Source organism: Mytilus galloprovincialis, chromosome 1 (assembly GCF_965363235.1).
Source record: "Mytilus galloprovincialis chromosome 1, xbMytGall1.hap1.1, whole genome shotgun sequence".
Classification (NCBI taxonomy): Eukaryota; Metazoa; Mollusca; class Bivalvia; order Mytilida; family Mytilidae; genus Mytilus; species Mytilus galloprovincialis.
The window spans coordinates 12,154,466-12,182,444 of record NC_134838.1 but is presented as its reverse complement, the minus strand read 5'-3'; the positions used below and the strand labels follow the sequence as shown (position 1 = coordinate 12,182,444).

The following is a 27,979-nucleotide window of genomic DNA, read 5'->3' as shown; positions in this document are numbered from 1 at the left end:
ATAAGCAGTTTTCATTTATTAAGCATTAATCATTTCATTAAATCACCTAAGTCTAGGGAACTTATTTTAGTTTGTTTGAGTCTAAGGAAAATCAATATGATTTTTCAAAAGGGATTTGTTACGCTAAAGGGATAAAAGTCTCTTAATTTAATTGGATTTTATATGGCACTGTGTTGCACAAACCCTGCTAACATATAACTAGCTAATTCAAACTTCATTTTTTTATACAAGTTTTGGGTATTGCCTAGACAAAATGTAGATGACGTCATTATAAATTAAGAATATAGAAGGCATTGCATATTATTAGAGTATCAATGGACATAAGAGTACTGAAGTTCTGGTTAATTCCTTAGCAAAAGTAGGAACTCAAATTATTATACACAAGTTTTATGATGTATAAGTTATTTCTGTATTTTTTTGGTCTAATGCCTATCATTTTTAATGTAAAGGAAAAACCACAACATAACATCCATATACCATTACAGACATTTTAAAACTTTAAATTTCCACACATTTGTGTATAATGTAGTTTTGTTCAAGATTCTGTTTTGACAAGAACTGTCTTCTATGGAGGTGGTGCTGATGGCATACCAGTTTGACCCTGTGAAGGATATGGAGGTGCTCCACTTTGCTGTGTGCCAGTTTGACCCTGTGCAGGATATGGAGGTGCACCACTTTGCTGTGTGCCAGTTTGACCCTGTGCAGGATATGGAGGTGCAACACTTTGCTGTGACCCTACTTGTGGTGGAGGAGGTCTTCCTGGTGGTACTCCTTGACCTTGTGGGTAGGGTGGAGCACTACCTGATGGTGCTCCACCCTGACCTCCAGGATAAGGTGGTCCACCTGGAGGTCCACCTCCTTGTGGAGGCCTTCCATTAAAGCTTGCTTGGCCAGGATAGCCAGCTTGTGGCATTGCCTGTCCTTGACCTTGAGGATATCCAGGTTGACCTTGAGATTGCTGAAATGAAGGTGGTGGTTGACTAGGAACATTTGATTGCTGTCCTGGAAGTTGAACATTTGCTTTAGCTGGTTTTGGTTTGACACCATGAGCTTTCATATATTGAATTATTTGATCAGGTATTTCTGCCAGTACTTCTTTAGCTAATGCTGCCTGTGAAATATTCATATTACTACCAAACTTCCCACCAAGAAAATCTCTAAATGGAACAAACTGAAATAAATATTCATATTTTAGAAAACAAATTATAGAACAACAATGAGCATGCTCAGATACCTTAAGAACTCATATAAATGTTATGTAAGAGTAGACCATCAATAAAATGAGGAGGTTTACTCGGGGTCCAATTTGGTCTAGAAAATGGACTGATCATAAAAGCAGGTGATGTTGTTGTAAACATAATTGATAGGAATGCACAAAGTACAAAATGTAATATTTTTGAAAAATTATAATATGCAGTGACGTGGTTGAAAGCTACCATAATTCCAACTTCTACCAAAAATAACAAATTTGCATATTTTCACACATGTTTCACAGTGGAACATTGAGCATATGCAAGAAACACAAACATTTTGTGTTGTTTTAGACATTGTTTTAAATTATGTAGTTGGTTCTTGCAAGTGCTCTTTGGTTGAAGATAAAATCAAAGCGCTGGATAGCACCTGAGGAAAGTTTGCACTGGTAGATGTGTATCATTACAAATATGTGGTAGATGTGTATTATTTGAAATATGTACTTAATCACAGCTTTGGTGTTTTTTCCTAAACCATTGTCTCGTCAGCAATTATCAAAAAAAATATTTCATGTGTTTGTCATGTAAAATTTTGATAATTTCTATTGCACCCTTACACTGTAGATTTAAAATAATCAAATATACAGAAAGCTCTGTAAATTTCTTTCTGTGCTCATTCCATGTGAAGGACCTGTGATTTAGGTATTATTTTTTTATCAAGGTCCTTCATATTTGTTTTTAAATTGGATTATTACTAATTAAGCAGTTATTTTTCTTCTTTGAACTGTTCCACATTATTTATAATTTTATAGAAAGGCCGTTTTCTGTGATGTCACATCATAAATGAAAGTCATCACACAAAGTGTGTGTAAAATTACCTGAACAATGTCTCTCACTGCGTATTTACCATTAGAACATAGTCTTCTATCATCTGCATCTAATACATCCATAGCTAAAGTAAAAACGAATCATTTTCAAAAACATTCGATGTTAGATACAAATAAATGTGAAGTCATTTTTCGCATGGAATTGTAAAGCTTTTTTGTTCCCTGTAAATCTCTGTAAATTGACCCCCAAAAAATATTGCCTGGTGTCATTTCAAATAGCATATTGAGAGCATTAGAATAAAGACTTTGAAGAAAATGTGAATTTTAGCCTCCATAACACAATTTATCTTCAATGCAATGTCATACGAGTGATTTTTCAAATTTTGAATAGATAAATACTACACAACACAAAATAAATTAACTTTTCAAATAACTTTTTGGTAGACAATTGTGTTTAATATCATTTCTAAGTATGAACAAGTCAAAAAGTAAAGATTTTGATTCATTAATTAATTTTTGTAAAAGTTCAGATAGTTTGAAGATGAAATATGTTTTCATTTGAGGGCATAAAATAATCTATCCTCTACTTTTTTTAAAACATCCTACATTTTCGGTTTTAAGAAAAAATAAAAAAATCCATCAATTTGAAGGATTTAACATTATAAATAGCAGATCTTTTCTGTTTAATTCATATAAAACTTGATTTGACTTGTCAAGGTTTAGAGCTTGACTTGACACTTGTCTATTGTTGACAACTGTATTTTATCCCTTTAGATGTCTTTTGTTTGTGGCTTTGTATTGCTGTCTAATTGACATATTACCGTATCTCTTTCCTTCATCTTACTTATTTGATACCTTCCTCACATAAATAAGTATGGCAAAGTTACTGACCAATGAACTAAATTTATTTAAAGATATTTATGAATATTGTAAATTAATTTCAGAGGTATAATTATGTCAGTCACTAAGCTGCATAAGTCATACTACATGGTCAGTCAGGCAATACAAATCTTACCATCAAATTCTGCATTACCAACTCCCACAATGATAATAGACAATGGAAGATTGGAAGCCTGAAATTAAATAAATACTTGCAGTAATTCCTTAAATCAATAGAATTCAATCTTTCAGTGTTTAAGTTACTTATGGACCAAGAGCCAAAATGTTTGCTTAAATTCTAAAAAGAATGTGCATATACCATAATTTTAATCTGGTGGGAACACCAACCATGTGATTATTCAAATAATAAAATACAAAGATCATATGAACACTTTTTCTTTTGTCAAGTGTAAAATACAGTTTTGTAAAATAACGTAACATGTTTGTTTAAAAGTTATTTATATGTATACAGTCTTTGAAGAAAAGGTAAAATTTATTTTCTACATTATGAAACATGTGTTCCTTTCACTTAACAAAAAAACATGGTTCCCATTCTGAGTAGAAATTTTACCCCATATTCTAATAACAGAATACCAATGAAAATAAATTACTATCAAAGAAGGTCATGCTCTTTATCACAGAGAGTGTTACATATGCAGTAAAAATTGGTGGTGTTCTATGTCATGGAAAGAGTTACATATGCGTATAAAATAGGTAGTGCTCTATATCATGGATAGATTGGTTCCCTTCAAACTGACCGAAACACAAAGGTTTTAAGTCAATATGATGAGGGGTTTCCCCTTAAACTGACCTTATCATACACTTAATACATTGTTGACACTGCCATCACGAACAGCTTGCCTAAGTCTTGATTTTTTAACTTCATTGAGTAAGACAAAAACTTATTCTTACAGTTCTAAAGGTTCCCTAAGCAAGAGAATTTAAAACATAGATAATAATTACCTTAACAATTGATTCAATAGTATTATGCAAATCTGTAATGACTCCATCTGTTAAGATCAATAATACGAAGTAATTGCTTCCATCCCTATTGGTCTCAGCAAACCTTAAAGAAAGATAAGAAGAAATACACTTTATTGAGAACATGTAAATAAATAAACAAACAAACTTTCTTTGTCTTTAAGATTTCAAATTTTGTAACATGATTTTTGGTTTAAAGTTACATAGGCTACAAAATTCTAAATGACACCAATCCACATTGAAATCTGATAGACCATCTGGGCAATATAAAATGTTATAATTTCTGACAAGGTATATTTCTTGATAGTGTTTGTCTAGATTTAAAATATTAAAAAAAAGTTCTTAAATGAGACAAGCAGTGCAAGAACAAAGATTTGCTATTGTTTTTGACCACTTTTGTTGTAGCATTATTTTCTAAAAATTGTTTACGCCACATCTTCTTCAAGCCACATTTCAGAGGGTTTTTCTGAAACTAATGCCACAATATTAAAATTGCAATATTTCATCTATATAATGTGCCTCCTACATGAATATCATTACCAGATGATTCTAACCTACCTAGCTACATGATTAATGACTGGTGAAAAATTAGTTGGTCCATATAATTGCACTTTTTGTAGAGCATTGTAGTAAGCTGATAGTATTCCCTGAAGTCCAGCACAGTAAGGGTTCTGGGGGTTAAAGGTCTGAAAATAAATTCACAAATGAATAAGAAAATCCTACTACCAGTAATTTAGTGGTTGTTGTTTGTTGCAATTGCTGCATATCATATTTGTGTTACATTCATTGATTTTACATAATTTGAGATTGGGCCTTAAGTTTTATCATTTGAATTATTTTATATTTATCATTTCAGGGACTTTTATAGCTGACTATGGGATATGGGTTTTTCTCATTTTTAGCCATACAGTAACCTATAACTGTCATTTTGTTTTTGTTATTTGTTCTCTGATGGAGAGCTGCCTTATTGCCAATCATACACAATCTTTTTAAATTTTTTTAATATTTACATTCGACTGTATCTACATAGTACAAGCTGTATAAGAGGCATTCAATTCACTTCAGATTGTTTGATGTTTTTTTTAAAAAGATCAGATCCTACAACATTCAGAAGGAATCACTATTATTTACTGATATCTTTGTATTCAAAATAAAAAATAACAAACTAACCAATGGAAACTCATGTGATACTGATCCGTCAGGGAGTTTTGCACCAAATCCCAGCACAGGAAACTGCTTATCACTGAAAACATAAATATATTTCATTAGAGTTATTACCTTTCTTCTGCTTGAACATGATATAATAATATTTTATATTTTTTCTTATAAAGTTTAGTACATGTACTTGATTTTTTTTATATCATACAGATAGTCTGCTTGCAATCTAAGATTATTTTTGGCAAAAAAACAACTAGAAACAATGATATCTTTAATATCTGAGTGTACGAGTTTAATTTGAACTTCCTTTGTTTGAAAAATAAGGTTTTCTTAGAGTGATGAAATGTGTTAAAAAAAGCATTATTTTTTTCCAGCACATACAAGCTGTCAATAACAAAACCAGTAAAATTCAAACAAATATTCTAATGCCATAATCCTGAATTATCTGATTGATATGGATTGAGATAATGAATGTGTTTACCTGTCATAATCCTGAATTATCTCCCTTACAGCCTGAATGGCTGCCAAGCATTGATTTGATTGATATGGATTGGGATAATGAATGTATTTACTGGTCATAATCCTGAATTATCTCCCCTACTGCCTGAATGGCTGCTGAGTATTGATTTGGTTGATATAGATTGAGATAATGTTATGTATTTACCTGTCGTAATCCTGAATTATCTCCCCTACAGCCTGAATGGCTGCAAAATATTGATTTGATTGATATGGATTGAGATAATGAATGTATTTACCTGTCGTAATCCTGAATTATCTCCCCTACTGCCTAACTGGCTGCTGAGTATTGATTTGGTTGATAGAGATTGAGATAATGTAATGTATTTATCTGTCATAATCCTGAATTATCTCCCCTACTGCCTAAATGGCTGTTGAGTATTGATTTGGTTGATAGAGATTGAGATAATGTAATGTATTTATCTGTCATAATCCTGAATTATCTCCCCTACAGCCTGAATGGCTGCTGAGTATTGATTTGGTTGATATGGATTCAGATAATGTAATGAATTTACCTGTCATAATCCTGAATTATCTCCCCTACAGCCTGAATGGCTGCTGAGTATTGATTTTGTTGATATGGATTGAGATAATGTAATGTATTTACCTGTCATAATCCTAAATTATCTCCCCTACAGCCTGAATGGCTGCTGAGTATTGATTTGGTTGGTATGGATTGAGATAATGTAATGTATTTACCTGTCATAATCCTGAATTATCTCCCCTACAGCCTGAATGGCTGCTGAGTATTGATTTGGTTGATATGGATTGGGATAATGAATGTATTTACCTGTCATAATCCTGAATTATCTCCCCTACAGCCTGAATGGCTGCTGAGTATTGATTTGGTTGATATTGGTTCAGATAATCACGCCTGGTAAACCATCTAATCTCAACCAAATGGTTGAGACGGAAAAAAGTATTCTGGCACTTCCTGTTGAGCTTTTCTGGTTCAAATTATCCAAAATAAACATAGGGTAGGTCGACTTTTCGTCAATTTACTGAAAATCAATGCGTTTTTTGTAAAATAGGAGAATGTCATGCCATAGATAATTGAATTAGGGTTTCTCTCGTGTATAACATGGACCAATCTGATTTAAAATGACATCGGAATGACTTTTCTCCAGCGGGTAAATGTGGCCAGTGCAGTCAGCTATTGACAAAATGACAGCGGTATCATTGATATGCTCACGTATATATCAGTGAATTAGTATTTTTCTAAAACCTTATAAACATAAAATTACAGTTTGATCTTTTTCTTTACTTATATAATTGCATTAAGCGAAAAATGCTATAAAGTATGTCATGTTGAGATTTTCTGGTATCGGTTGAGATATTCTGGAACAATGTTGAGATCTTCTGGTGAATGAAACTTTCAACTATAGCTTAGTATCAATTATAAGTCTAGCGTTTAAGATGCAGTTTTGCACAGAAGCTATAAAGTCAATAATGGTGTAATTGACATCTCCGAAAGCTAGAATTTATTCCTACATCGCTTATCTTGACATCTCAGTAGCTAGCTTTTAGATATCTACATCGCTATACTTTACATTTGCAGTGCTGGTGTTAATGTGATAGCGATAATTTGTGTAAATTATGCTTCTTCGTTCGATACTATTTTAAAAGTGTAATCTTCATAAATCTGATACTTTTGAACTTTCACTGACAAACTGTTCGGTCATAAATTGTCATTATATTGTTAAACTATTCATTATTTTATCGTAATCATTTTATTTGCAATGTTTGTCCGTCAAAGTAATTTCATTATGATGTAACGATATTTTCCTTATAAAGCTTTTTGTATTATACATAATAATTAAGTGTCAAGTATATTTTCTTAAAGTCAGAAATTTGTTTGAAGATAATTCTTTTTGAAATAATAGATAAAGTCACAGCTTTACATACATGTAGTTCTTAAGTTTTCTTATGTAAAGATTAATTAATACGTTATAGTCATTTCAATTACGGCGCTATTTAGCCTAAGGCTCAAACGACAGAATTTGTTATATTATTTTGTTAATCCTTATCGTATTATTTCATTGTCATTCTGTAATCTCGTTTCTATTAAGTAATTGTTACCATGTAAATTCGAGATTTAAATATGTTTTCTGAAGTTTTAACTTCAGTGAGAGTCGGGCATTCGTACTGACAACATCCGCTCAATTTGTATCAATGTGCATCAATTTGTAAAAGTACATCAATTTGTAAAACTACATGTATTCCATCCTGAATCATTAAATTGTTAACTACTGCACAGGACTTGTGTATAATTCTACAAGTGGAGTTAAATCGAGTATTCACATGGAAGTGACTAGATCCTAGTCATTATCTAATGTTGGCATCGCCAACATCTGCAACCGGTCGTGGGTTGCAGCTCGTTCTCAACTTCAAATCAGTAGCCAGTCTCCCGGTTACAGTAACATCAACATAACACTTTATCTACTTATCTACAGAACTTGGTTTTAAAAATCGTTAGCACGGGACAATTTGCATCCCCTGCGCTATATTTACATAATCAGTGCTTAACTGTGAAACAATCGACCTTTATTGTGACAGCCTCATATCGTGGTATGTGATTCCTTCTTTATAAAGAATACATAGACGTGCCACAGGAATGGGTCTCTTTTTCATTGTCAAATTATATATCAACGGGTAGCAATTTCACCAAAGTAAATGTCAGTTGTCAGTTATTTTCTATAACGTTTTTTCTGTTTATAATCAATATGAACAGGAGTAAAACTGCAAAGATTGTAGTATTGGTGTTTGAATGAGTCATTAACGCCCATTGTCTAACTACATGCATATTCAAGACGGGTACAAGAAAATGTTGCACGAATATAAACCCTCCTATGTACTAGATTGACACGTGTGTGCTTTTGAAATGAAATTGATATATACATCCACTTGTATTTGTGTACTTCTGATGAGTTGCCTTTTTCAACTGATTTTTTTTATTCGTTCTTATGTTGTACTGTTATTTCAATGTCCCAGGTTAGGGGGGGATCCCGCTATAACATGTTTAACCTCGCCACATTATGTATGTATGTGCCTGTCCTAAGTTAGGACCATGTATTTCAGTGGTTGTCGTTTGTTTATGTGTTACATATTTGTTTTCGTTCATATTTTTTTCTTAAATAAATAAGGCCGTAAGTTTTCTCGCTACAATTGTTTTACATTGTCATTATAGGGCCTTTTATAGCTGACTATCGGTATGGGGTTTGCCGTACGGTGACCTTTAGTTGTTAATTTCTGTGTCATTTTGTTCGCTTGTGGAGAGTTGTCTCATTGGCAATCATACCACATCTTCTTTTATATCTATATTTATAGTATACACAATGTATTGTCCCGCACTTAATATTTGTCCCTTTTTAACACATTATTCTAAATCTAAGCCTAGAAGTGTTTACTTCTCACTTCAGCTGTGATCACACCGTACCGGATAGCACGAACGGACGCCTAACGGATAAAAGAAAAGGGTTTCCGTTGACAAAATAGATATCCGTTGTGAGTCCGTTGATGAAGATACGAATTAAAAACGGAAACGGAACAGACACATACTGTAAAAAATGGACGCCTACCGGCGTCCGTTTGCGCTATCCAATAAGGTGTGACTGGTGCTTAAAACTCCGGTCACACCTCACCAGATAGCGCGAACGGACGCCGAACCGATAACTTTTTTTTTTAATTCGTTCATGTCCGTAAGCCGCATGTTGTTATCCGTTAGACGTTGGTCGATATCTGTCTCATTTCGCTCAGTGTCGGACTGTCCGTTTTGTCCGATGGAAAAAATTGAGCATGTTCAAAACTTTGAACGGACGTTCAACGGATGAAAGGTCCGGTAAGCGTCCGTTTTTTACAATACTCGTCCGTTATGTGTCCGTTTTGTATCCGTTATTTGCCTTATACTAAGGTATATATAGGATTTTTTTTCTGAGACAATTGCCTGCTTGTGGTATTTCATTAGACATCAAAAGTTCAATGTAGGATAAAAAAAACTTAATTCATATAGTTTTTTCACTAACCCCCCCCCCCCCCCCCCCCCCTTAACTTAATTTGGGAAAAATTGATTGACCAATAAGAATATATATATATATATAATCGATGTCAATTAATAAACATAACTTGCAGCAATGTTTACCCCCCCCCCCCCCCCCTCCCCCCCAGTTCCCGAACTATATAAATTAAGTTTTTTGTCCTTCATTGATTTTTTTATGTTGTCCCTAATGGAAGGGCAGACACGAAAATTACTGAACTAATAGATTGATGTTCTCCGTCCGTGGTAATTTTTCAAAAAAAAATCGGATAGATACCCATGTCGTGGACTTGATACATAATTGTTCTGCTTAACTATGTTAAAGGTAAATTGAAAACTTATGCAAATGGTGTTTTTAAAATAAAACACTTTGTAATAGAGAAGAAAATTGTCATTTTATTTGTTTCTATTAACAATTTTTTTGTTACTATAGTAAACAATTCAGTAAGCATATATCGCATTCTCTAACAAAGACCTTCAATGCTTTTGTTCTATTTCAACCGGGTTTCCGCCTGATACTGCGATCTACACGATTGCACTACGATCGTCAAAAGTATTTTTTTAGAGATCGTGGTGCGATCTTGGCCTAGTGTGACAGGGTCCGGGGAATAATATAAATGTTGCTGAATATTACCAAATATTAAGGATGTTCCCTGAATGCAGTTGTGAACAATCAATCTAAGTTATAATTATTTCAATACAACACGTGTGATTACACTAAGTTGGACGTCACTTATAGTACTTGCATTTAGCAGTTTTAAAATCGACTCATATCTAAGGCTTGTTTTTTGTGATCAGTATTATAATGACAAAAATAACATCTTTTGCTCACAAATAAATGATCACCACCTTTTAGAGTGAGAACTCATCCTGAAATAATGTGCACGAAAAAACAAATCTAGAGAAGGGGGTCCTGTTCGGTTGTTTAGTTTTTAATAATTTTATTTCTTTATAAAGGTACGCATTTTCGGCATTGAACAATGTCTGTGAGAAATCGAATTCTTCCAAATCATATTAATATCTATATATTATAAACTAATCTTATTTATACTTGAAAGGCATGCATGTTTCTATCGGCAATTCTTAAAATTGTATCTGTATTCAGATTTTAACTTACCACAGACAGAAAACATAAATCAAGTTAATCGTTAAAAAGGTTAACTCGAATAGTACCGCGCACTGATAAAGTTTCTTTGTTCATTTTGGGAAATAACTATATTTTTACAATAGAAATTACATTTTGATTAGTTGAAATAAACTCTAGCATAGCTATTTTAATAGTTTTTATCTTTATATAATAATAATGCACGCGTGTTGGGTTGCCAGTCATAGTTAATTTAAACTTTGAAACCTAAGTCCCAATGTTTTTAACAGTAATATATTTCATGACACAAAGTAACCAGAAAGTCTCAACATTGTGACAGAAAGACTCAACCAATACCTTTATATCTCAACCATTTAAAATTTTTCATTTCTGTGCTAAGACTAGGCTTGACAATCAAATAGTCTTGCAATTTACAGAAGTGGTTATCGTAAAGCATTAAAAAAACACAAATAATCGACATATTTTCTTGCTAAATCATTAATATCATAGCAGTTCTATCGGATTTAAAGAAAGTAAACATGATTATCCGTAGGAGAAAAGTGATTGTGACTTCAATTTCAGAAATTTTGAACCATGGAGAGACATATTAGTTACAATTATCATTTATCTATGGCATGACATTCTCCTATTTTACAAAACAATCATTGATTTTCAGTAAATTGACGAAAAGTCGACCTACCCTATGTTTATTTTGGATATTTTTAACCAGAAAAGCTCAACAGGAAGTGCCAGAATACTTTTTACCGTCTCAACATTTGGTTGAGATTAGATGGTTTACCAGGCGTGATAATGTAATGTATTTACCTGTCATAATCCTGAATTATCTCCCCTACAGCCTGAATGGCTGCTGAGTATTGATTTGGTTGATATTGGTTCAGATAATGTAATGTATTTACCTGTCATAATCCTGAATTATCTCCCCTACAGCCTGAATGGCTGCTGAGTATTGATTTGGTTGATACGGGTTAAGATAATGTAGTGAAGTGGACTGTGATGGGTTACCATTGGATGCTGTGAAGTCTATTGCAACTGTGAAATTTAATGATGTTCTAGAAAGAAAAATATATATATTAGCATAATACAAACAGAAGTAAATAAAATATTAAATTCTTTCATACATATATTTCTTTAACAATTTAAACCAGGAAACAAATAACAGTTGGACAGATTACTTCATGTGCTTTCTTGGTTACACATGGTTGTTATTTGGTTATATTTATTCCAATTTTTACTGAAGCTCCCTTCCCAAAATGCTAACTTGTTCACGTGTAAACTTTTATTGCAATTTTGATTCTTGGCCTTCCCAAGTAGAATACAATGTAACAAATGTATTTGGTATGTCATTCATTATTTTGTACATAAATCAGGTCATTAGTTTTCCTGTTTGAATTGTTTTACATTTTCCATTTTTTTGACCTTTTATAGCTGACTATATTGTATGGGTTTTGCTCATTGTTGAAGGCCTTACGGTGACCTATAGTTGTTATTTCAATGTCATTTGGTCTTTGCTGGAGAATCGTCTCATTGGCAATAATAAAATACCTTCTTATTTCAATATTTGAAACATACAGATATCTATTAAGTAATGATTATTGAATATAGTCTCTTTAAAAACCTACCCTCCTTTCACATAATCAAGGAATGTGGGATTTTGTTCTATCTTGCAAGTGAGTAAATGTACCTAAAAGAGATATAAAAAAATCAACTTTACTGAAATTGAAAAATCAGAAAAACTTAGATTTTAACACAGTTAATTATTATGAAAAAAAACATGTAAATTACAAGTCAATGAGACAGCAATTCAACAACAAAAAAAAAATTAAAAAAATCTTCTACTCATTTTTTTATTACAACAGACCAACTTTAAATATCAAGTAGCTTCATTGAATTTGACATGAATCGACCAACACTAAATGGAAATGCTGAGTAAACCATTTCTTAGCCTAGATTTATTTATTTTCATCAATACCAATTTTCATGGATGATGAAAAATTGTATTTTTCCTGGATATGTGATTTTGTGGTTTTGTCAAAGTCTGTATACAAGCCTATTGAAAATGTGTTCTTTTTTTAACATATCAATTTTTTTTTTAAGTATTGCCCATAAAATCAATACAAAATTGATATACCACAAAGAACAATAAATCAACAGAAATTATTTGTATATGATTAATTTATTATACCTGTCCTGAATTTTTATATCCCTTTTTCTTAGCCTTTTTCTTGGGATTAATACACTGAAATAACAAAGATTATAATTTATAGAAAGCAGATATATATATAATTTTAAAAACAGTTTGGTTATAAATAATATCAAATGCTCTGACTAAGTCTATAAAATGTTTAATATGATGTAAAAGTAATCATTTTCACTTTTTCAGAGTTGTCTGCAGATATGTGAAAAATAGTGTGAACAAACATCTGTGTTTATTATGGTATATAGACCATGTTACTAAAATGACCAAAAGTGGAGAAATATAACAGCATATGTTAAATTATGTATTATACGACTGACAATAAATTCAATACTGCTTGTGACCCAAATTTGTTCGTGATCTGACTCATTTTAGTGGTAATAAGCATTGTGTATATGTTTCATATCATTAAGTTGATGCAAACTAAAGTAAGAGAACAGAAATGAAAAATTCTGAATTTTTCCATTTGTAAAGGGGCATGACTCTAGAATGGTAAAAGTAATGCCACAAAAAATCAAACTTGATCTGTGTTAAGTGGTAATAAGCATTGTTGTTAAGTTTCATAAAATTTGGTTGATGCAAAATAAAGTTAGAGAAAGCAAACAAATTTTGGAACGTACAGACTAGGGTAAAACTTAATGCCTCCTCTGCTATGGTGAGGGCATAAAAATATCATAAAACTTTTTTTCTAGATATTCTTAAATAAACTTTATGGAAAGGCCATAAGTTTCAAAATATAAGCTTCATAAACATCATTATCATAAAACTTCCAATTAAATTAAAAGCTTAATATCATTCAGATGTTGTAAAGAAACAAAATAAACAAACATGTTACTGTGGATTCATTAATATTCGTTGGATACCAATATTCATGGATTTCATGGGTACAGGAGAACCACGAATTTAAATTTTCAACGAAATACAAAGGAGAAGGTCCAGTAAGATCCCTTTTTGGCCCCAAAATATAGCAGTTTTACAAAATTGTTTTAGTGACTAAATCAGTTAAAATATTTCACATAAACTATTAAATCAACTGAAATAGACACTTAAGTGTTTATTTTTATATGTATTTAAAAAGTGTCCAAAATCTTTTGTCAGATAAACCTGAAATTTGAGGCCAAAATCGACCATAACCGAACCCACTCCTTTCTATAAAGTTGTATCCAGACTTTTGCAGAACCAAGAAATCACACATCCACGAATATGCAAGGTTTCTGCAATCCACGAAAACTGGAACCCACGAAAATAAATGAATCCACAGTATATTGGTAGTCTATAAGTAAAACTATTAGTCGTGTAAAAATCCTATTTACTTACATCATAATCATTATCTGGACATTGTCCTTTCTTTAACATGTTCATATTTGTTGTGAATATTCCTATCAAATCATGGCTGCTGAAAAATATATAATCATGTTATCCATGGTGGAAAAGGAATGAATGAAACTGATGTTATATGTCCATACATTTATATTTTTTATAAATTACAAAGTGAAACTTATTAAAGAAATAAATTTGTGTTTAACATCTATGGGTTGATAAAACTCATTCCTTTTACTTTAATAGATAAACCTCTGATAAATAGCTATAATTTGAAAGTCTTTCATTTTTTTTTAGCTAATTATCTAGTGTTCAACTCAGTTAAAATCTAAAATTTGAAATAAATACAGTAATTAAAAGGGTGATATAATAAAGGAAAATGAGCAATGTAAAATGACCATGTGACCATCTGAATGACTACATAACAAAACAATATCTTACCTCCCATCACTGTCCCAGTCATAACATTCTACTTTGATAGATCTAAAAATAGATATTACTTTTTCATTGTAACCTGTTAGTATGGATTGAGTAGGTCTTTTTTAATCTATTTTTCATTCCCATCTTAAAAAGTTGAACTTGCATAGCAATATTTGATTGAAAAAGAATAAACCTTTTAACAAATATTTGAAAACATCTAAATCTTAATGCACCATGCATTCACAGTATAAATAATCAGTTAAGTAAAAGCTGATATCATTTTTCACTAATCTAATAGCTAATGAAGCAAAATTTCATGATAAAACAGAACTTGATGCAAAAATGCAGTGAACCAAGTTCTACATCATTTGGCCTCTAGCAGAGTTGTCTCATTAGCAATCATGCCACATTTCATTACAAAAATGAATATTTTTCTTTGATTCATTTAAATTCAAATATTCAAAAACTATTTCTTTCAGCTACTTAAAAAGAGTTATGAGTGTATTATTAATAAAATATATCTATAAATTACAAATTTGTTTTCGCAGAAAAAATATTTTCAAAAATATATAATACCGAAAAAAAATCTTCTTACCCTTTTTCATAATAAACCATTAAGTCAAAATCCTAATACTACCATTCTGGTACTCATCTGAATCATAAATAATTAAATTATAAAATTAAATAAAATAGTTCTGAAATGTTTACCTGTCGTAATCTCCATTACATAATGTCCGCAGAGGTATTGAGAAAGGTCGCCATGTTGGATTCAGAGTATTCTTTATCACTTCTGTCTTATGCACAGCTGTCCAACTGCAATAAATCAAAATTTCATATAACCCATGTTTAACCTGTTCCTTGACAGAGCAGTCAATCACAATTTATATGTTATAACACTTATCTTACATGTTTTGGTCAATAACTATGAATGTTTTGCAATGTTAAGTGCACAAATTGCTATGGGATAGCTTTTGCAAAATTAAAAACTTTATTTTCAAACTTTATATCATTATGTGAATGCAGCTTTTCCTGAAAATGTTATATTAAAAATCTCATTTTTGTCTTTTGTTCATCAACCTCAATATTAAATGTAAACTCTAGATAGCATTCTACTTTCCAATAAATAACTAAAAGTTTACATTTTAACAATTTTGTAAAACTGCTATGTTTTGGGGCCAAAAAGGGGTCTTACTGGACCTACTCCTTTCAATACATACAGCATCAACAAAGGATGAAAAATGAGATTTTTGCTTTTATCTCATCTTCATCTTAAAAAATTGGTCTCAAGAGTGTATATAAGGTATGATATTCTAGAAATACTAATCAAGACTACAAGAATCTGTATTGTCTGTTCGATGCACATTGTGTAGATATATTACCTAGATCTGCAAATTTCTAGCATAGACATAATTAACTATAAAAGTCTGATAGAAATATCAGGTGGAAGCACCTTTGTCAAGTGAAATCTTTTACTCATTAAAAATCCATTAAAAATCTGAATATATAAAGATGCAAATGGAGTTTGAAAGATTGAAGTAAAGTGATACAGTGCAAGGATTATAATGAAATTGTTACCCAGTTCTGAAATTGAAATAGAAAACAACATACAAAATCAAAGCTTATGAAAGCATTAGTTATTAACCAATGAAATACTTTAAGTGTCATTCAACTATTAAGAACAAGAAATAATTGTGTGCTTAAACTTGATACTTAAAAAAACAATTCTGAACTATACAGCCTTGAGAGTAAACTTAGACTTATAAGACAATAGTCAGCTATGTATAAGGACAGCTCACATATGATAAATAGCTACAATATTAACAAAATACACATAGAAAGAAATATTAACTTGTATTGAAATATTAGCTTGGTTTACCTATACATATATGAGCAAAGATATAAATTAGTACAGAAATTTTCAGATTGAATATATATTTACAATGGATTGACAAGCTGAAAACACAAAATAAATGTAAGTCAGAAAAACCTTGTAAGTGTTTATCTAGGTGTAAGTCAGAAGCCTTGTCAGCATTTATCTTGGTGTTATTCAGTGTTTATCTAGGTGTAAGTCAGAAGCTTTGTCAGTCTTTATCTCGGTGTAGGTCAGTGTTCAAGTCTTATCAGTGTTTATCTAGGTGTAAGTCAGAGAAGCCCTATCAGTGTTTATCCAGATGTAAGTGAGAGAAGCCTTGTCTGTGTTTATCTAGGTGTTAGTCAGAAGCTTTGTCAGTGTTTACCAAGATATAAGTCAGAAGCCTTGTCAGTGTTTAAGTAGGTGTAGGTCAAAGCCTTGTCAGTGTTTATTTAGGTGTAAGTCAGAGAAGCCTTGTCAGTGTTTATCTAGGTGTACGTCAGAGAAGCCTTGTTAAGAGTTTATCTAGGTGTAAGTTAGAGAAGCATAGCTAGTGTTTAGCTAGGTGTAAGTCAGACACCTTGTCAGTATTTATCGAGATGTTAGTCAGAGAAGCCTAGTTAGTGTTTTCCAAGATATACCAGTAAGTCAGATGCCTTGTCAGTGTTTATCTAGGTATTATTCAGAAACCTTGTCCGTGTTTATTCAGGTGTTAGTCAGAAGCATTGTCAGTTTTTTCTAGATTTAAGTCTGAAGCATTGTCAGTGTTTATTTAGGTTATATTAACTTACAGCTCTACAAATGGGCCGAAATGGCACATATACACTTTTTTGTATAAATATTGAAATTTGACTTCTAGATATGATTCACAGTTTATGTGTGTTTTCTAATGATAATAAGTTGTTTCTCAAACGTCTATTTGTAAATGTATTTAGATAAACAAACTGATATCAATTCAAAGATGCATATATTTATAGTTGATATTAAAGTATTGAGATTTGTTCCTGGAATCTATAAATAAATGCCATCTATATGTTACAAAGACAATAACAGTTCCAAATATACAGTTGTATGAATGATATGTCATACATAAACTGCTTTAATAAGAAAAAAAATAAGAAAAAAATATATTTTATTAAAGAAGTTGACAAAATCAAGTACTTCTATCAGTTTTTGTTATATATAAAATGTAAGTCATGTGTGGTAAGTCATGTGTGGTATAGTTATCTTTTATATTGATAAATTATTGGTAATATTTTTTGAAATAAATGTTAAATATTTGAAGTATAAACCTGTAGAAAGGATTCAATGTAATAGATATAATCCAAGACAGTTCATAACCCACAGGTGTGATGTATCAATTACTATTTACCTGGTATCTTCATTTGCCTTGTAAAATATCAGGAAGGGATCAGATTTGCCCAGAAAATCTTTCTTGTCCAACTTGGTAGCATTGAAATGTAATGTTGCTGATTCCTACCAATAACAACAAAATATTTGTGTACTAGTATTTCAATATTCTATATTTCCTACACATCAAAATCTTCACATTCCATTTTTGTGTTTTAGTGTCTTCAAAACAAAGTACCCTTTTCTTTTTAAACAAATCTGAACATTGATATGAATATAAGAACTGAAGAAGTAAACCTCAGTCTGTATCAAATAAACAAAACATAATGACAAATAAGACCAACACACAAACTCTGTAGGTTTTGGAAAAATTAGTAATTTATCTACAGAAGGTGCAAGAGGATTAATTTTTTTTAAATATTGAAGAAAAAATTAAAAAATCTTAATCTTAATGATGGATGTTTGAGAGATTCATAATTTCTGTCAAATTTGTAAAACTCAAAGTTCTATATTTATTTACTTTTATACTGCTTGTGGTTAGATGAGACCTTTTTTTGTTGCTGCGTATGACTTTGAGATGAATAACAGCAATTAAAGTGTTGTTCCTTTACATTTTGAGTGTTTTTTTTTTTTTTTATGTGCATGTCAATTTTGTACTGATTTTGTGTCATTTTTGGATACCCCATATCGTTTGTTTATTTATCATGATAGATCAGAAAGCCTCAAAATAGCTTACCTTGCAGGAGCTGACCTCTTCTGCTCTAACTGAAAGGAGAATATAAATCATATTACGAGTGCACAGTTGATTAATCATGTGTGACTACTGAGGGATTTTCAAATATAAAACTTGAACATATAATAGAGTAGACTGTGCAATGCTGAAACTATGTTCTCAATACATTCACAGGTTGTGAAATAAATGTGCTCTTATGAAATTGTCAGGATTAAGTACAAAATCCTGTTAGGAATTTGGAAAGTGTTTGGATTTCAATTAGTCCTGAAGACCTCTTTCTTATTTGTGTTTTCTTACAACATTTTTGTTAAAAGGAAGTCTTAATTCAAATTGTCCAGACTACAAAACTTGACTTTAATGAAGTTACACACTTTCTAATTTTCCAGTTCAGTCAAAAGTATGGACAAAGCACATCCATTTTTTATAAATGTTATACACTTCTACTACTACTTAAGGAACTTGACAACCCACGAAAGCCTTGTACTGGTTGAATGTTGTTATACACTGTTGACACCTTGCAAATACATGAAATATTTGTGACTGGATATTTAAAGCATAATATAATCAATTGTTATTTTCAACAATTAAGTTATTTTCAGAAGAAATACTATTTCTGTTGATAATTTAAGTTATGCATTAAATATATTCTAATCAACTCAGTAACAATTATCATTTTTCATTTCTTATCGCACGAATGCTTAAAAATCATTGTAAAAGTGTTTAAAACATCTCTCTGCACAAAGTCTAAGGCCTATCCGGTTACATACATGTCTTACCTGTAATTTGTCCTAATCCTTTAATACCTCTGAAATAAGAAGGTGAGACACATGATGCAGATAAATAAGATTATGCTTAAATTTATATAGAAAATTGACAGAAAAAATATGAACTGTAAACTGTGCACTTAAATCAACCCTCATTTACTATAAAACTGCCTATGCTTTAAGAAATACATTTACAGTTAAAATGAATCTTCAAGTCTGTGTTATTATAGTTTGACTTACAACGAAAACTAGACTAAGGTTTATAAGTTTTCAAAAAAGTCCAAGTCTTTTCATTTAGCAAACAATTCTCATGTTGTCACTATTAAAAAATTTATATATTCCTTTTCCATGTTTTAAAAACCTTTTACTATAAAATGTATACCAGACACAAATACATGCAAAGTGATGAACTGAATTCTTGTAAAATGTCAACTTACTCCAACTTTTTTTCAATCTTTCCACCAAGCCCCACAATTTCCCCTAGCGTGCACTCAAGTCTTCCTAAAAAGTCCTAAAATACAAAATTAATATAGAATTTAGTTTTAAAGAAAATTTTATTTTATATCATACAGCACGTCACATTTCATATCCTGCCAGAAAATTAGTAATGAAAAAAATTAATATGGAAAACTAAGTCGTTTAAAATTTGTTTGACTCCCATAAATTGGCTTACTTACAATCAATGCAAACCTCATTTAACAACCAAATTTAACCAGTTTTGATCTACCTAGTACATATGTACTGTCAGGAAACATGAAAGGAAGTACCGGTACATCATTTTGTAATGAAATTTACATATTATGTATCTATTCAAAGAGGTATAATTACACAAAAAAATCATTTCTATTTTGTTTTTAATAAAAGTTGTTTGTTCTCCTCTTTATTATAAAGATATCTCTGTAAATGAATAATGACAATGTTCTCTCTAATCAACTCTGCAAAAAAGGTGGCACATTCTGCAAAAAAGGTGGCACACTCTGCAAAAAAGGTGGCACACTCTGCAAAAAAGGTGGCACATTCTGCCTTTATTACAGAAAACATCTAGATCAAGGTATTAATCAAATGCTGTACTAAAGTGATTTTAAATTTAGGTTGTTTTTTACTCACTTGAGCTTCAAGTCTAGAGCTTGGGGAATCAACATCATAACTGTAACAGAGAATGTAATTATTAAAACAAAATATTTACAATTGGACCAAAAACAAATTTGAATAATACTGAAAATAGAATATGATAAAAGATGGTAGCATCACTGTTAATAATACATGTAGCTATCAACACAAACTTTATGTCTATTCTTTTTGATAGGTGTTTGTCTTTTGTTTTAATATTCATAATTAATATGAGCTAAAAGGCAACTGGCAGATGTATTTCATTGATATCTAGATTGAGAAAACAAGAATGTGTCCAAAGTACACGGATGCCCCACTCCCACTATCATTTTCCATGTTCAATGGACCGTGAAATTGGGTAAATAATCTAATTTAGCATTAAAATTAGAAAGATCATATCATAGGGAACATGTGTACTAAGTTTCAAGTTGATTGGACTTCAACTTCATCAAAAACTACCTTGACCAAAAACTTTAACCTGAAACTCCCACTTTCATTTTCTATGTTCAGGGGACCTTGAAATTGGGGTCAAAAGTTTAATTTTTGACTTTAAAATAAGAAAGATCATATCATAAGCAACAAGTGTACTAAGTTTCAAGTTGATTGGACTTCAGCTTCATCATAAACTACCTTGACCAAAAACTTTAACCTGAAGCGGGACAGACGGATGAACGGACGGATGGATGGACGCATAGACCAGAAAACATAATGCTCCTCTACTATCGTAGATGGGGCATAAAAATTAAACAATATTTAATCGTTTATGTTGGTACTACAAAGTGAGTTGACAAGAATGGAACCCCCCCCTTTTTTTTGGACGAACTATGCATTTGAATGGGGACATGTGGTTGGACCCCCTTTATCCTGGGTTGGGAACCCCCCTTTTTAAAATGGCTGGATCCGCCCCTGGTATTCATATACAAATTATAATTTGTAATCAGAAATCCATCAATGTCAAACACTGACAATACTTTCTCATGTTTCACCTGTATAAAAGTTTACTTACATTTCAAATTTCAATTTCTGTGATTCTTCAAACATGAAATTCATCATAAATTTCTTGACAAAATCTGGATTTAAGCTGTCTTTAATCATTTCTGTTCTTCCAAACTGAAACAAATTATACTGTTAATTGTAAATTGTTAAAAAAAACTAGACAAGGACAATGATCCCCAAATGTTAAATTGGCATGCATATGTAAAGATCAAAGAATCCAAACATAAGATCAAGTAGAATGGGGTGTTGAAGTACATCTTAAATTGCTTACATTCACTTTATCTGAACTTTGGTGGACTGTCAGAAAGATACATTTATGCCATATCCAGTTATGATTTATTCTATTATTAAATTTATTGTTGTTGCTCCTTTCAAACTAATTAACTCAAGTTTAGCACATTTAATTACAGGAGCTAGAATTTAATTGTTAATCAAAGTGATGAAAATCACTCATGGAAAGATTAGAAGAGTAGTTTGAATTATTTCATATTAAGGTATGGTGGGGAAAAATGAACATTTATAAAGCACTATTGCTGAAAATTGCATTTACAGCATGTCTTTAGAAGGAAACTTGCTTTTCCAGTATGAGGATAAAATGAGCTCAAATTAAATAATATGGGTCTCTTAATTTGCACAATTTTATTTAAACTGCAGTTTATATCTTATTGAAATTATGTTGCCGGTTCTGAACATGTTTCAAAAAAACAAAAAAAAAACAAAAATTCTTCAAGTAAATGTTACCAACTATCCTTGTAAGACATAAATCTGGACCAACAGCTTAAAACTTTCAAGTGTCAACAAAAAAAATTGAAAAATGTTGTTATGGGGCATTTTGTAAGTTGAAACAGAGGTTATAGGGCATTGAAGATTAAAAGTTTTAGAGTGCCTTTTGGTCAATTTTAAGGTATTTTTCAACACAGGGCATTGAAAATGTACTTTTTCAACGTAAACCAATTAAAAAACTTATCTTATTGAAATGTGGATTCTTTCTTGATTGCAAAAATATATATTCACTTCTAATAAAAATTCAAATGACTAAAATAGACATAATGATTGATGGGAATAAACTAATAAACAATGGTTTGTTATAATTAAAAGTTTTAAAATTTTAAAACTGTTTCAAGCCAATTCCTCATAAAAAAAGTGTACTAATTTAATTGTTGATTAATTACAGATGATTATTGGAAATTTATCAAGTAAATTATAGGCCTTACTTGAATACCTTTTATTTATTCATATTTATATTCATATTTCATTTTTTTTAAAGATCTTGTTAATCCATTAATCATTTATCTTTCAGATATAATCTACAGAATCACTTTATGTAATGTAGATCAAAAGTAATTGGCAATAAATAAATCTATCATCCTTATAAACATCAAACATCTAATATACACATTTGTGTATTCAATTATGAGGTCAAATACTTGTGTATTAAGAATTATATTGAGTGGTCTGTATAATTATATAAGACTGAGGTTGATAGGTAATGTGGTCAATTTGATTGGCAGTTTAGGAGGTGGGGCATTGTAATTAAAGGTTCACCTTGTCTCTAATTGTTTAGTGATAATGACAGTTGTCAATCATACTAGTTGAATCAATACTCAGTTACCTAATCAAAATGTTTTTTAAAAGCCTGCACATCAACACACCTTAATGACATACATTCTTGAATGAACTGCTCCAATAATATACCCAGTTTTTTTCAGTTTATATGTGTATTATGTGCACATATATCAGAACCATAGGGAACTATATTTCAGTGTGAATACATTTAGTAACAGTAGCTAACCTGTCCTGTTGTTAGGGAGGCTAGTGCCTAAGAAAAGATTTAGAACAAGTTCTAATCTTTCCAAAAATACAGAAAATAACATGGTACTAAAGGTGGTCCTTACCACTACAGGGAGATGACTCTCTAAAAATCAGCTGAATGTTTTAGTCTGCTTCAATTGTTCATAATAATGTGTGTGTCACCTACTGTCATTTGTTGAATATTCAAATCAATTGAATGCCTCTAAACATACATTTTGTACATGTCATTAACCCTTTCTTATTCTCCGTCAATTTTACCTTTGAACTGTTTACTGGCATGTGCAGCTGATACTTTAACTTACCTCATACCAAGTATTTGTATGAACATCTTTGTTTTATAACTTTAACTTACCTCATACCAAGTATTTGTATGAACATGTTTGTTTTATAACTTTAACTTACCTCATACCAAGTATTTGTACGAACATCTTTGTTAGATAGAACACAAATTGGATCTGACTTTGAAAATGCATCTCTGTCTTGTAGATTTCTAAAATTAAAAAAGGCAAAAAATGTATGTGTTACTATATATCTTAAATATCATGCTATAACATAACGTGTTGAATACATTTTTTTTTTTATATTCTAGTCTGAGGGGGGGGGGGGGGGGTAGGAGGGGTCCTGATCTTGGAATCCAGGGCTTAAAAACACGAAATCCTGAGGTCCCAAATTTAAATAAATTTAAATCCAGACATCTGGACATACTAAAAAAGAATTCCCGGATCCCGAAATCCCGAGCTTAAAAACACCCAATCCTGGAGTCCTGATTAAAGTCCTATCCCCCTCTTCGGATGTTTTCTTTTTACTTATTTTGCTAAAAAAAAATAAAAATCTTTTTTTACTATCAATGGGCTAAAAAAATGAACATATCAGTAAAAACATTGAACTATTGAAAAATGAATAAGAAAGTGAAGTCAATATAGGACTAGTAAACAGTTATGTCTCCTATACATTTAGTCCAAATAATTATGACGTCTTGAAAGGCTATTATAATTTTTTTCTTTGACGCCTTACGTCGAAGTAAGGCGTCAAAGAAAAAAATTATAATAGCCTTTCAAGACGTCATAATTATTTGGACTACTATACATTGGAAAACACTAATTTGATTTTAAACACATCTCTATATTCCACAATAATATGTACATTTTTTTAAGTAGAGGCTATTTGTTAGGGTTGTTCACATCAGAACTACGCCTTCCTGTTCCTGTATCTATCTGTACTATCATCAACTCTATATATGTCATATATAATTTGTACGACATCAGCGGAGTAATGACATTTCGAATAATCAAGTTCAAATGTATTTCAACACTAAAGCCTAGTATGTCTACCATAAAACAATACAAACCGACAGGATACACTGATTTCAACTTGAGTTGAAGGAACCGCAGCAGTCCCTGGCTGGAAATTCGCCATAATTAATGGTCAGAAAGTTTTCTCGGGCTTTTCCTTTGATTTAAATGGTAAATATAGGGTTATAGCAAAAACATCGAGAATTACGGAAAGGACACGATTCGTTTCCGAAGTATTTCTTAAATCTAAAATTGTATTTCAAAATGTGCGGAAAATCAATCACACATCTATGTAAATCTATGGAATAATCATACTTCCATGGCAATACGATTATAAGCATTTCTCAGAAATAAGATGACTTTTTTCCTAGTCAATACCGATATTTATAGATACTTTGAAATAACCATGCAAAGACAATCGGCATGCAATCCTGAATAACCTATAAGACGTCATGCTTCCACCCTCCCTTCCACCTACTGGGATAAACCAAAAAACTAGCGTCACAGAATAAGGAATGGACGCTCACGTAACAGAAATAGTCAAATGTATCACAGAAAAAATATTCTCGACCGTGAAAATCAGACACATAACATACAAAAGTAAACGAAAATCTCGAAGAAAAAAAGGGTGCTTTCTCGGTTTCTTGGTTAAACCATATGTCTCTGTTTAAAATATTTTTTAATGACACTATACTAAGATAACATAGATAGGGTACAATGTCTTAGGTGAGGGAAACCGAACCAAAAACATAGATGTAGAAATATGATATGATAGTTTCACATGTAATTGTTGTATAGTAAATATCTAGTACTGTAATATACGTTGGCATGAGTTGCAATCAAGTAGAAAATAAAATTTATAAAAGAGGTCTGGCAGAGTATTCAGAAAAAAATGTAAATAAGAAGTAAAAAAAATAATACAAAAATACAAAATCTTTGACTTCAGTGTGAATGATATAGTTAAGAACTTTAACAGTCATATAGTAGTGTTTAGACCCAATGACTACTGATTGGGTGATAGCTAGCCGTATCGTTGCACTCAAGTATCTTCTTCTTTTATATAAGGACTCGAAATCTTTTAAAGTGTAATAGCACCATTGGATAGAATATCAAAGTAGAATGTTGTCAAATTGATTTCTATATCTTATTAAAGTATTTTATCAAAATATAACTTCCGACTAAAGATAAAATTTAATTATTTCCTTATTTGTTTATTCAATCAATGCAACAACAAAAAATCCCCAAATATTTTTAAAATAGAAGTTTTAGACCATGCCATCTCAATTCATTTATCACCTAATTACAAGGATAATTCAAACGTGTAACATGCTTACATATACGATATATATATATGGTGTACAAAAAAAATATTGACACCTTGTGTTTGTGGCATAACATCTTGGCCACAAGTTTATTGTTTTCTGTTTAGTATAAAATTTATATTAAGATCCATTTTGCTACATCTCGTGATCAATTTTATTTGGCAATCGCCAATGGCAGTCAGCAGGGTTTACGAACATCAGTTGTTCGACCTGTTAGTCAAATGCGTTTTGTTTAAATATACTTTTTCACTTTTTGGGTATTTTGAAAAATGTTGTTTGTGCTGTATTTAGACCCTCCTACCACGAAATTTGTTTTACATGCACACGTATAAAAATTGCGGTTTTTATCCAACGCAATCAAAGGTTTGAACGTAGTTTTCAATTTAGACTTGTTTATACATATGGATAAATCTGTTGTAGAGTTGTCACTGACTCAGACGTACTTATAAATATAAATATTTTCTGTGACTGTATCTTACATTAATTTGTAGGATCCTTTACTATAGATAATTCAGCTGATCTGTAACAATAACATCTCCATGCCTTATATATCATGTACTGTAGTACGACGCTAGATTAAAACTGACGAGGAAAGGTAACACACAGCCACCGAAAGCTTTATTTTTGTGAAGCCCAGGTGATCGTGTGGTCTAGCGGGACGGCTACAGTGCAGGCGATTTGGTGTCACGATATCTCAGAAGCATGGGTTCGAATCCCGGCGAGGGAAGAACAAAAAAAATTGCGAAAGCAAATTTACAGATCTAACATTGTTGGGTTGATGTTTAGACGAGTTATATACAACTCGTCTAAACATCAACCCAACAATGTTAGATCTGTAAATTAATATATATAATTATACTGAAGAGATGAGTAGATGATCATTTCTGTACACTAAAAATAAATACTTCGTGTATTGTATCAGATATCCTTGTTTAATTCCTACAAGCAGGTAACACCTCCCGAAACGAAAGCTTATTTTTATAAGCTAGAGTTAGAGGAGGGGATAAGGTCTCTGCACAATGCTAGGTGGTGTTGTCGTAGAAGTTAGAAAAAAAGTACAGGTTCCAGCCCCGGCGCCGGGGAGGAAGTTACGAATCAAATCTACTCTAACATCGTTAGGTTAATTTTCTAGGCACTTTATATATATATTATATATGTCAAGCGGGACGGCTACAGTACAGGCGATTTGGTGTCACGATATCTCAGTAGCATGGGTTCGAATCCGGCAAGGGAATTGGTTGGAAAGTTTAGATAAACTAAAACGTGTTTGCACAACTTGAAACTTATATATACACTGAGAGTTTTTAAATAAAAAATGTAACCAATCACGATGTTCACCACTGACACACTGATTACTGAAGGGTGAAACCCTTGAGGTCAAACAGTCAGTCAATAGTGATATCCTCACTGACGCACTGATTACTGAAGGATGAAACCCTTGAGGTCAAACAGTCAGTCAATAGTGATATCCTCACTGACGCACTGATTACTGAAGGGTGAAACCCTTGAGGTCAAACAGTCAGTCAATAGTGATATCCTCACTGACGCACTGATTACTGAAGGATGAAACCCTTGAGGTCAAACAGTCAGTCAATAGTGATATCCTCACTGACGCACTGATTACTGAAGGATGAAACCCTTGAGGTCAAACAGTCAGTCAATAGTGATATCCTCACTGACGCACTGATTACTAAAGGATGAAACCCTTGAGGTCAAACCGTCAGTCAATAGTGATATCCTCACTGACGCACTGATTACTGAAGGATGAAACCCTTGTTTTTAAGATTATATTTAGTTTCAATCAATTTTTTTATTTGTAGATGTTTAAAACTATTTTTTGGCGATGGTAACAAATTCAGCAACTAAAAATTTACCAAAAATATTTATAAACTAGATTATGCCTAAAAATTGAACTTTCAAGAGCACAAAAACAAATTTAAATTTACTTTTATAACTGCAGTAATTAAATATTTAGTGTTTCAAATGTTATAAATAGAGCAAAAAGTCAATTGTTTGTTTTCATTTTAACGAAGGAAAAATGATTTATCGATCCTCATCACTGTAAATTTTATTATTATCAGTATTATCTCATTTTAAATTAGTTGATATTTTTATCTCCAATACA

The 27,979-nt window shown here is 31.5% G+C and overlaps 1 protein-coding gene across 3 annotated transcripts; it reads right to left on the bottom strand.

The window, feature by feature from the left end:
* Window positions 1-24,693, bottom strand: LOC143065339 (copine-8-like). 3 transcript variants are annotated; one of them, XM_076238868.1, is made up of 20 exons: window positions 24,589-24,693; window positions 23,643-23,730; window positions 21,439-21,542; window positions 20,430-20,469; window positions 19,760-19,833; window positions 19,335-19,363; window positions 18,562-18,590; window positions 17,848-17,951; window positions 15,332-15,436; window positions 14,645-14,686; window positions 14,201-14,279; window positions 12,872-12,925; window positions 12,309-12,370; window positions 11,586-11,738; window positions 5,048-5,120; window positions 4,436-4,563; window positions 3,860-3,962; window positions 3,033-3,090; window positions 2,069-2,142; window positions 1-1,171 (listed from the first exon to the last, which is right to left on the bottom strand). In XM_076238868.1, the coding sequence occupies exons 1-20, from the start codon at window positions 24,654-24,656 to the stop codon at window positions 566-568; spliced, it is 2,073 nt and encodes a 690-aa protein (XP_076094983.1). In that variant the 5' UTR covers window positions 24,657-24,693; the 3' UTR covers window positions 1-565. The 3 variants fall into 3 exon arrangements, with proteins under 3 accessions (XP_076094983.1, XP_076094991.1, XP_076094999.1); XM_076238876.1 differs by having other exon boundaries at window positions 14,201-14,276; XM_076238884.1 differs by lacking the exons at window positions 23,643-23,730; window positions 24,589-24,693 and adding an exon at window positions 23,543-23,555.
* Window positions 24,694-27,979: the final 3,286 nt, after the last annotated feature.

What these genes read in the sequence shown, in the direction of transcription:
- LOC143065339 (XM_076238868.1), bottom strand. Translation starts at nt 24,656, where the DNA reads ATGGCGAATTTCCAGCCAGGGACTGCTGCGGTTCCTTCAACTCAAGTT. An exon ending in CAGAAATTGAAATTTGAAAT is followed by an intron (nt 20,470 to 21,438) that starts GTAAGTAAACTT and finishes TCTCTGTTACAG; the next exon opens with TTATGATGTTGATTCCCCAA. An exon ending in AGGATTAGGACAAATTACAG is followed by an intron (nt 18,591 to 19,334) that starts GTAAGACATGTA and finishes TTCTCCTTTCAG; the next exon opens with TTAGAGCAGAAGAGGTCAGC.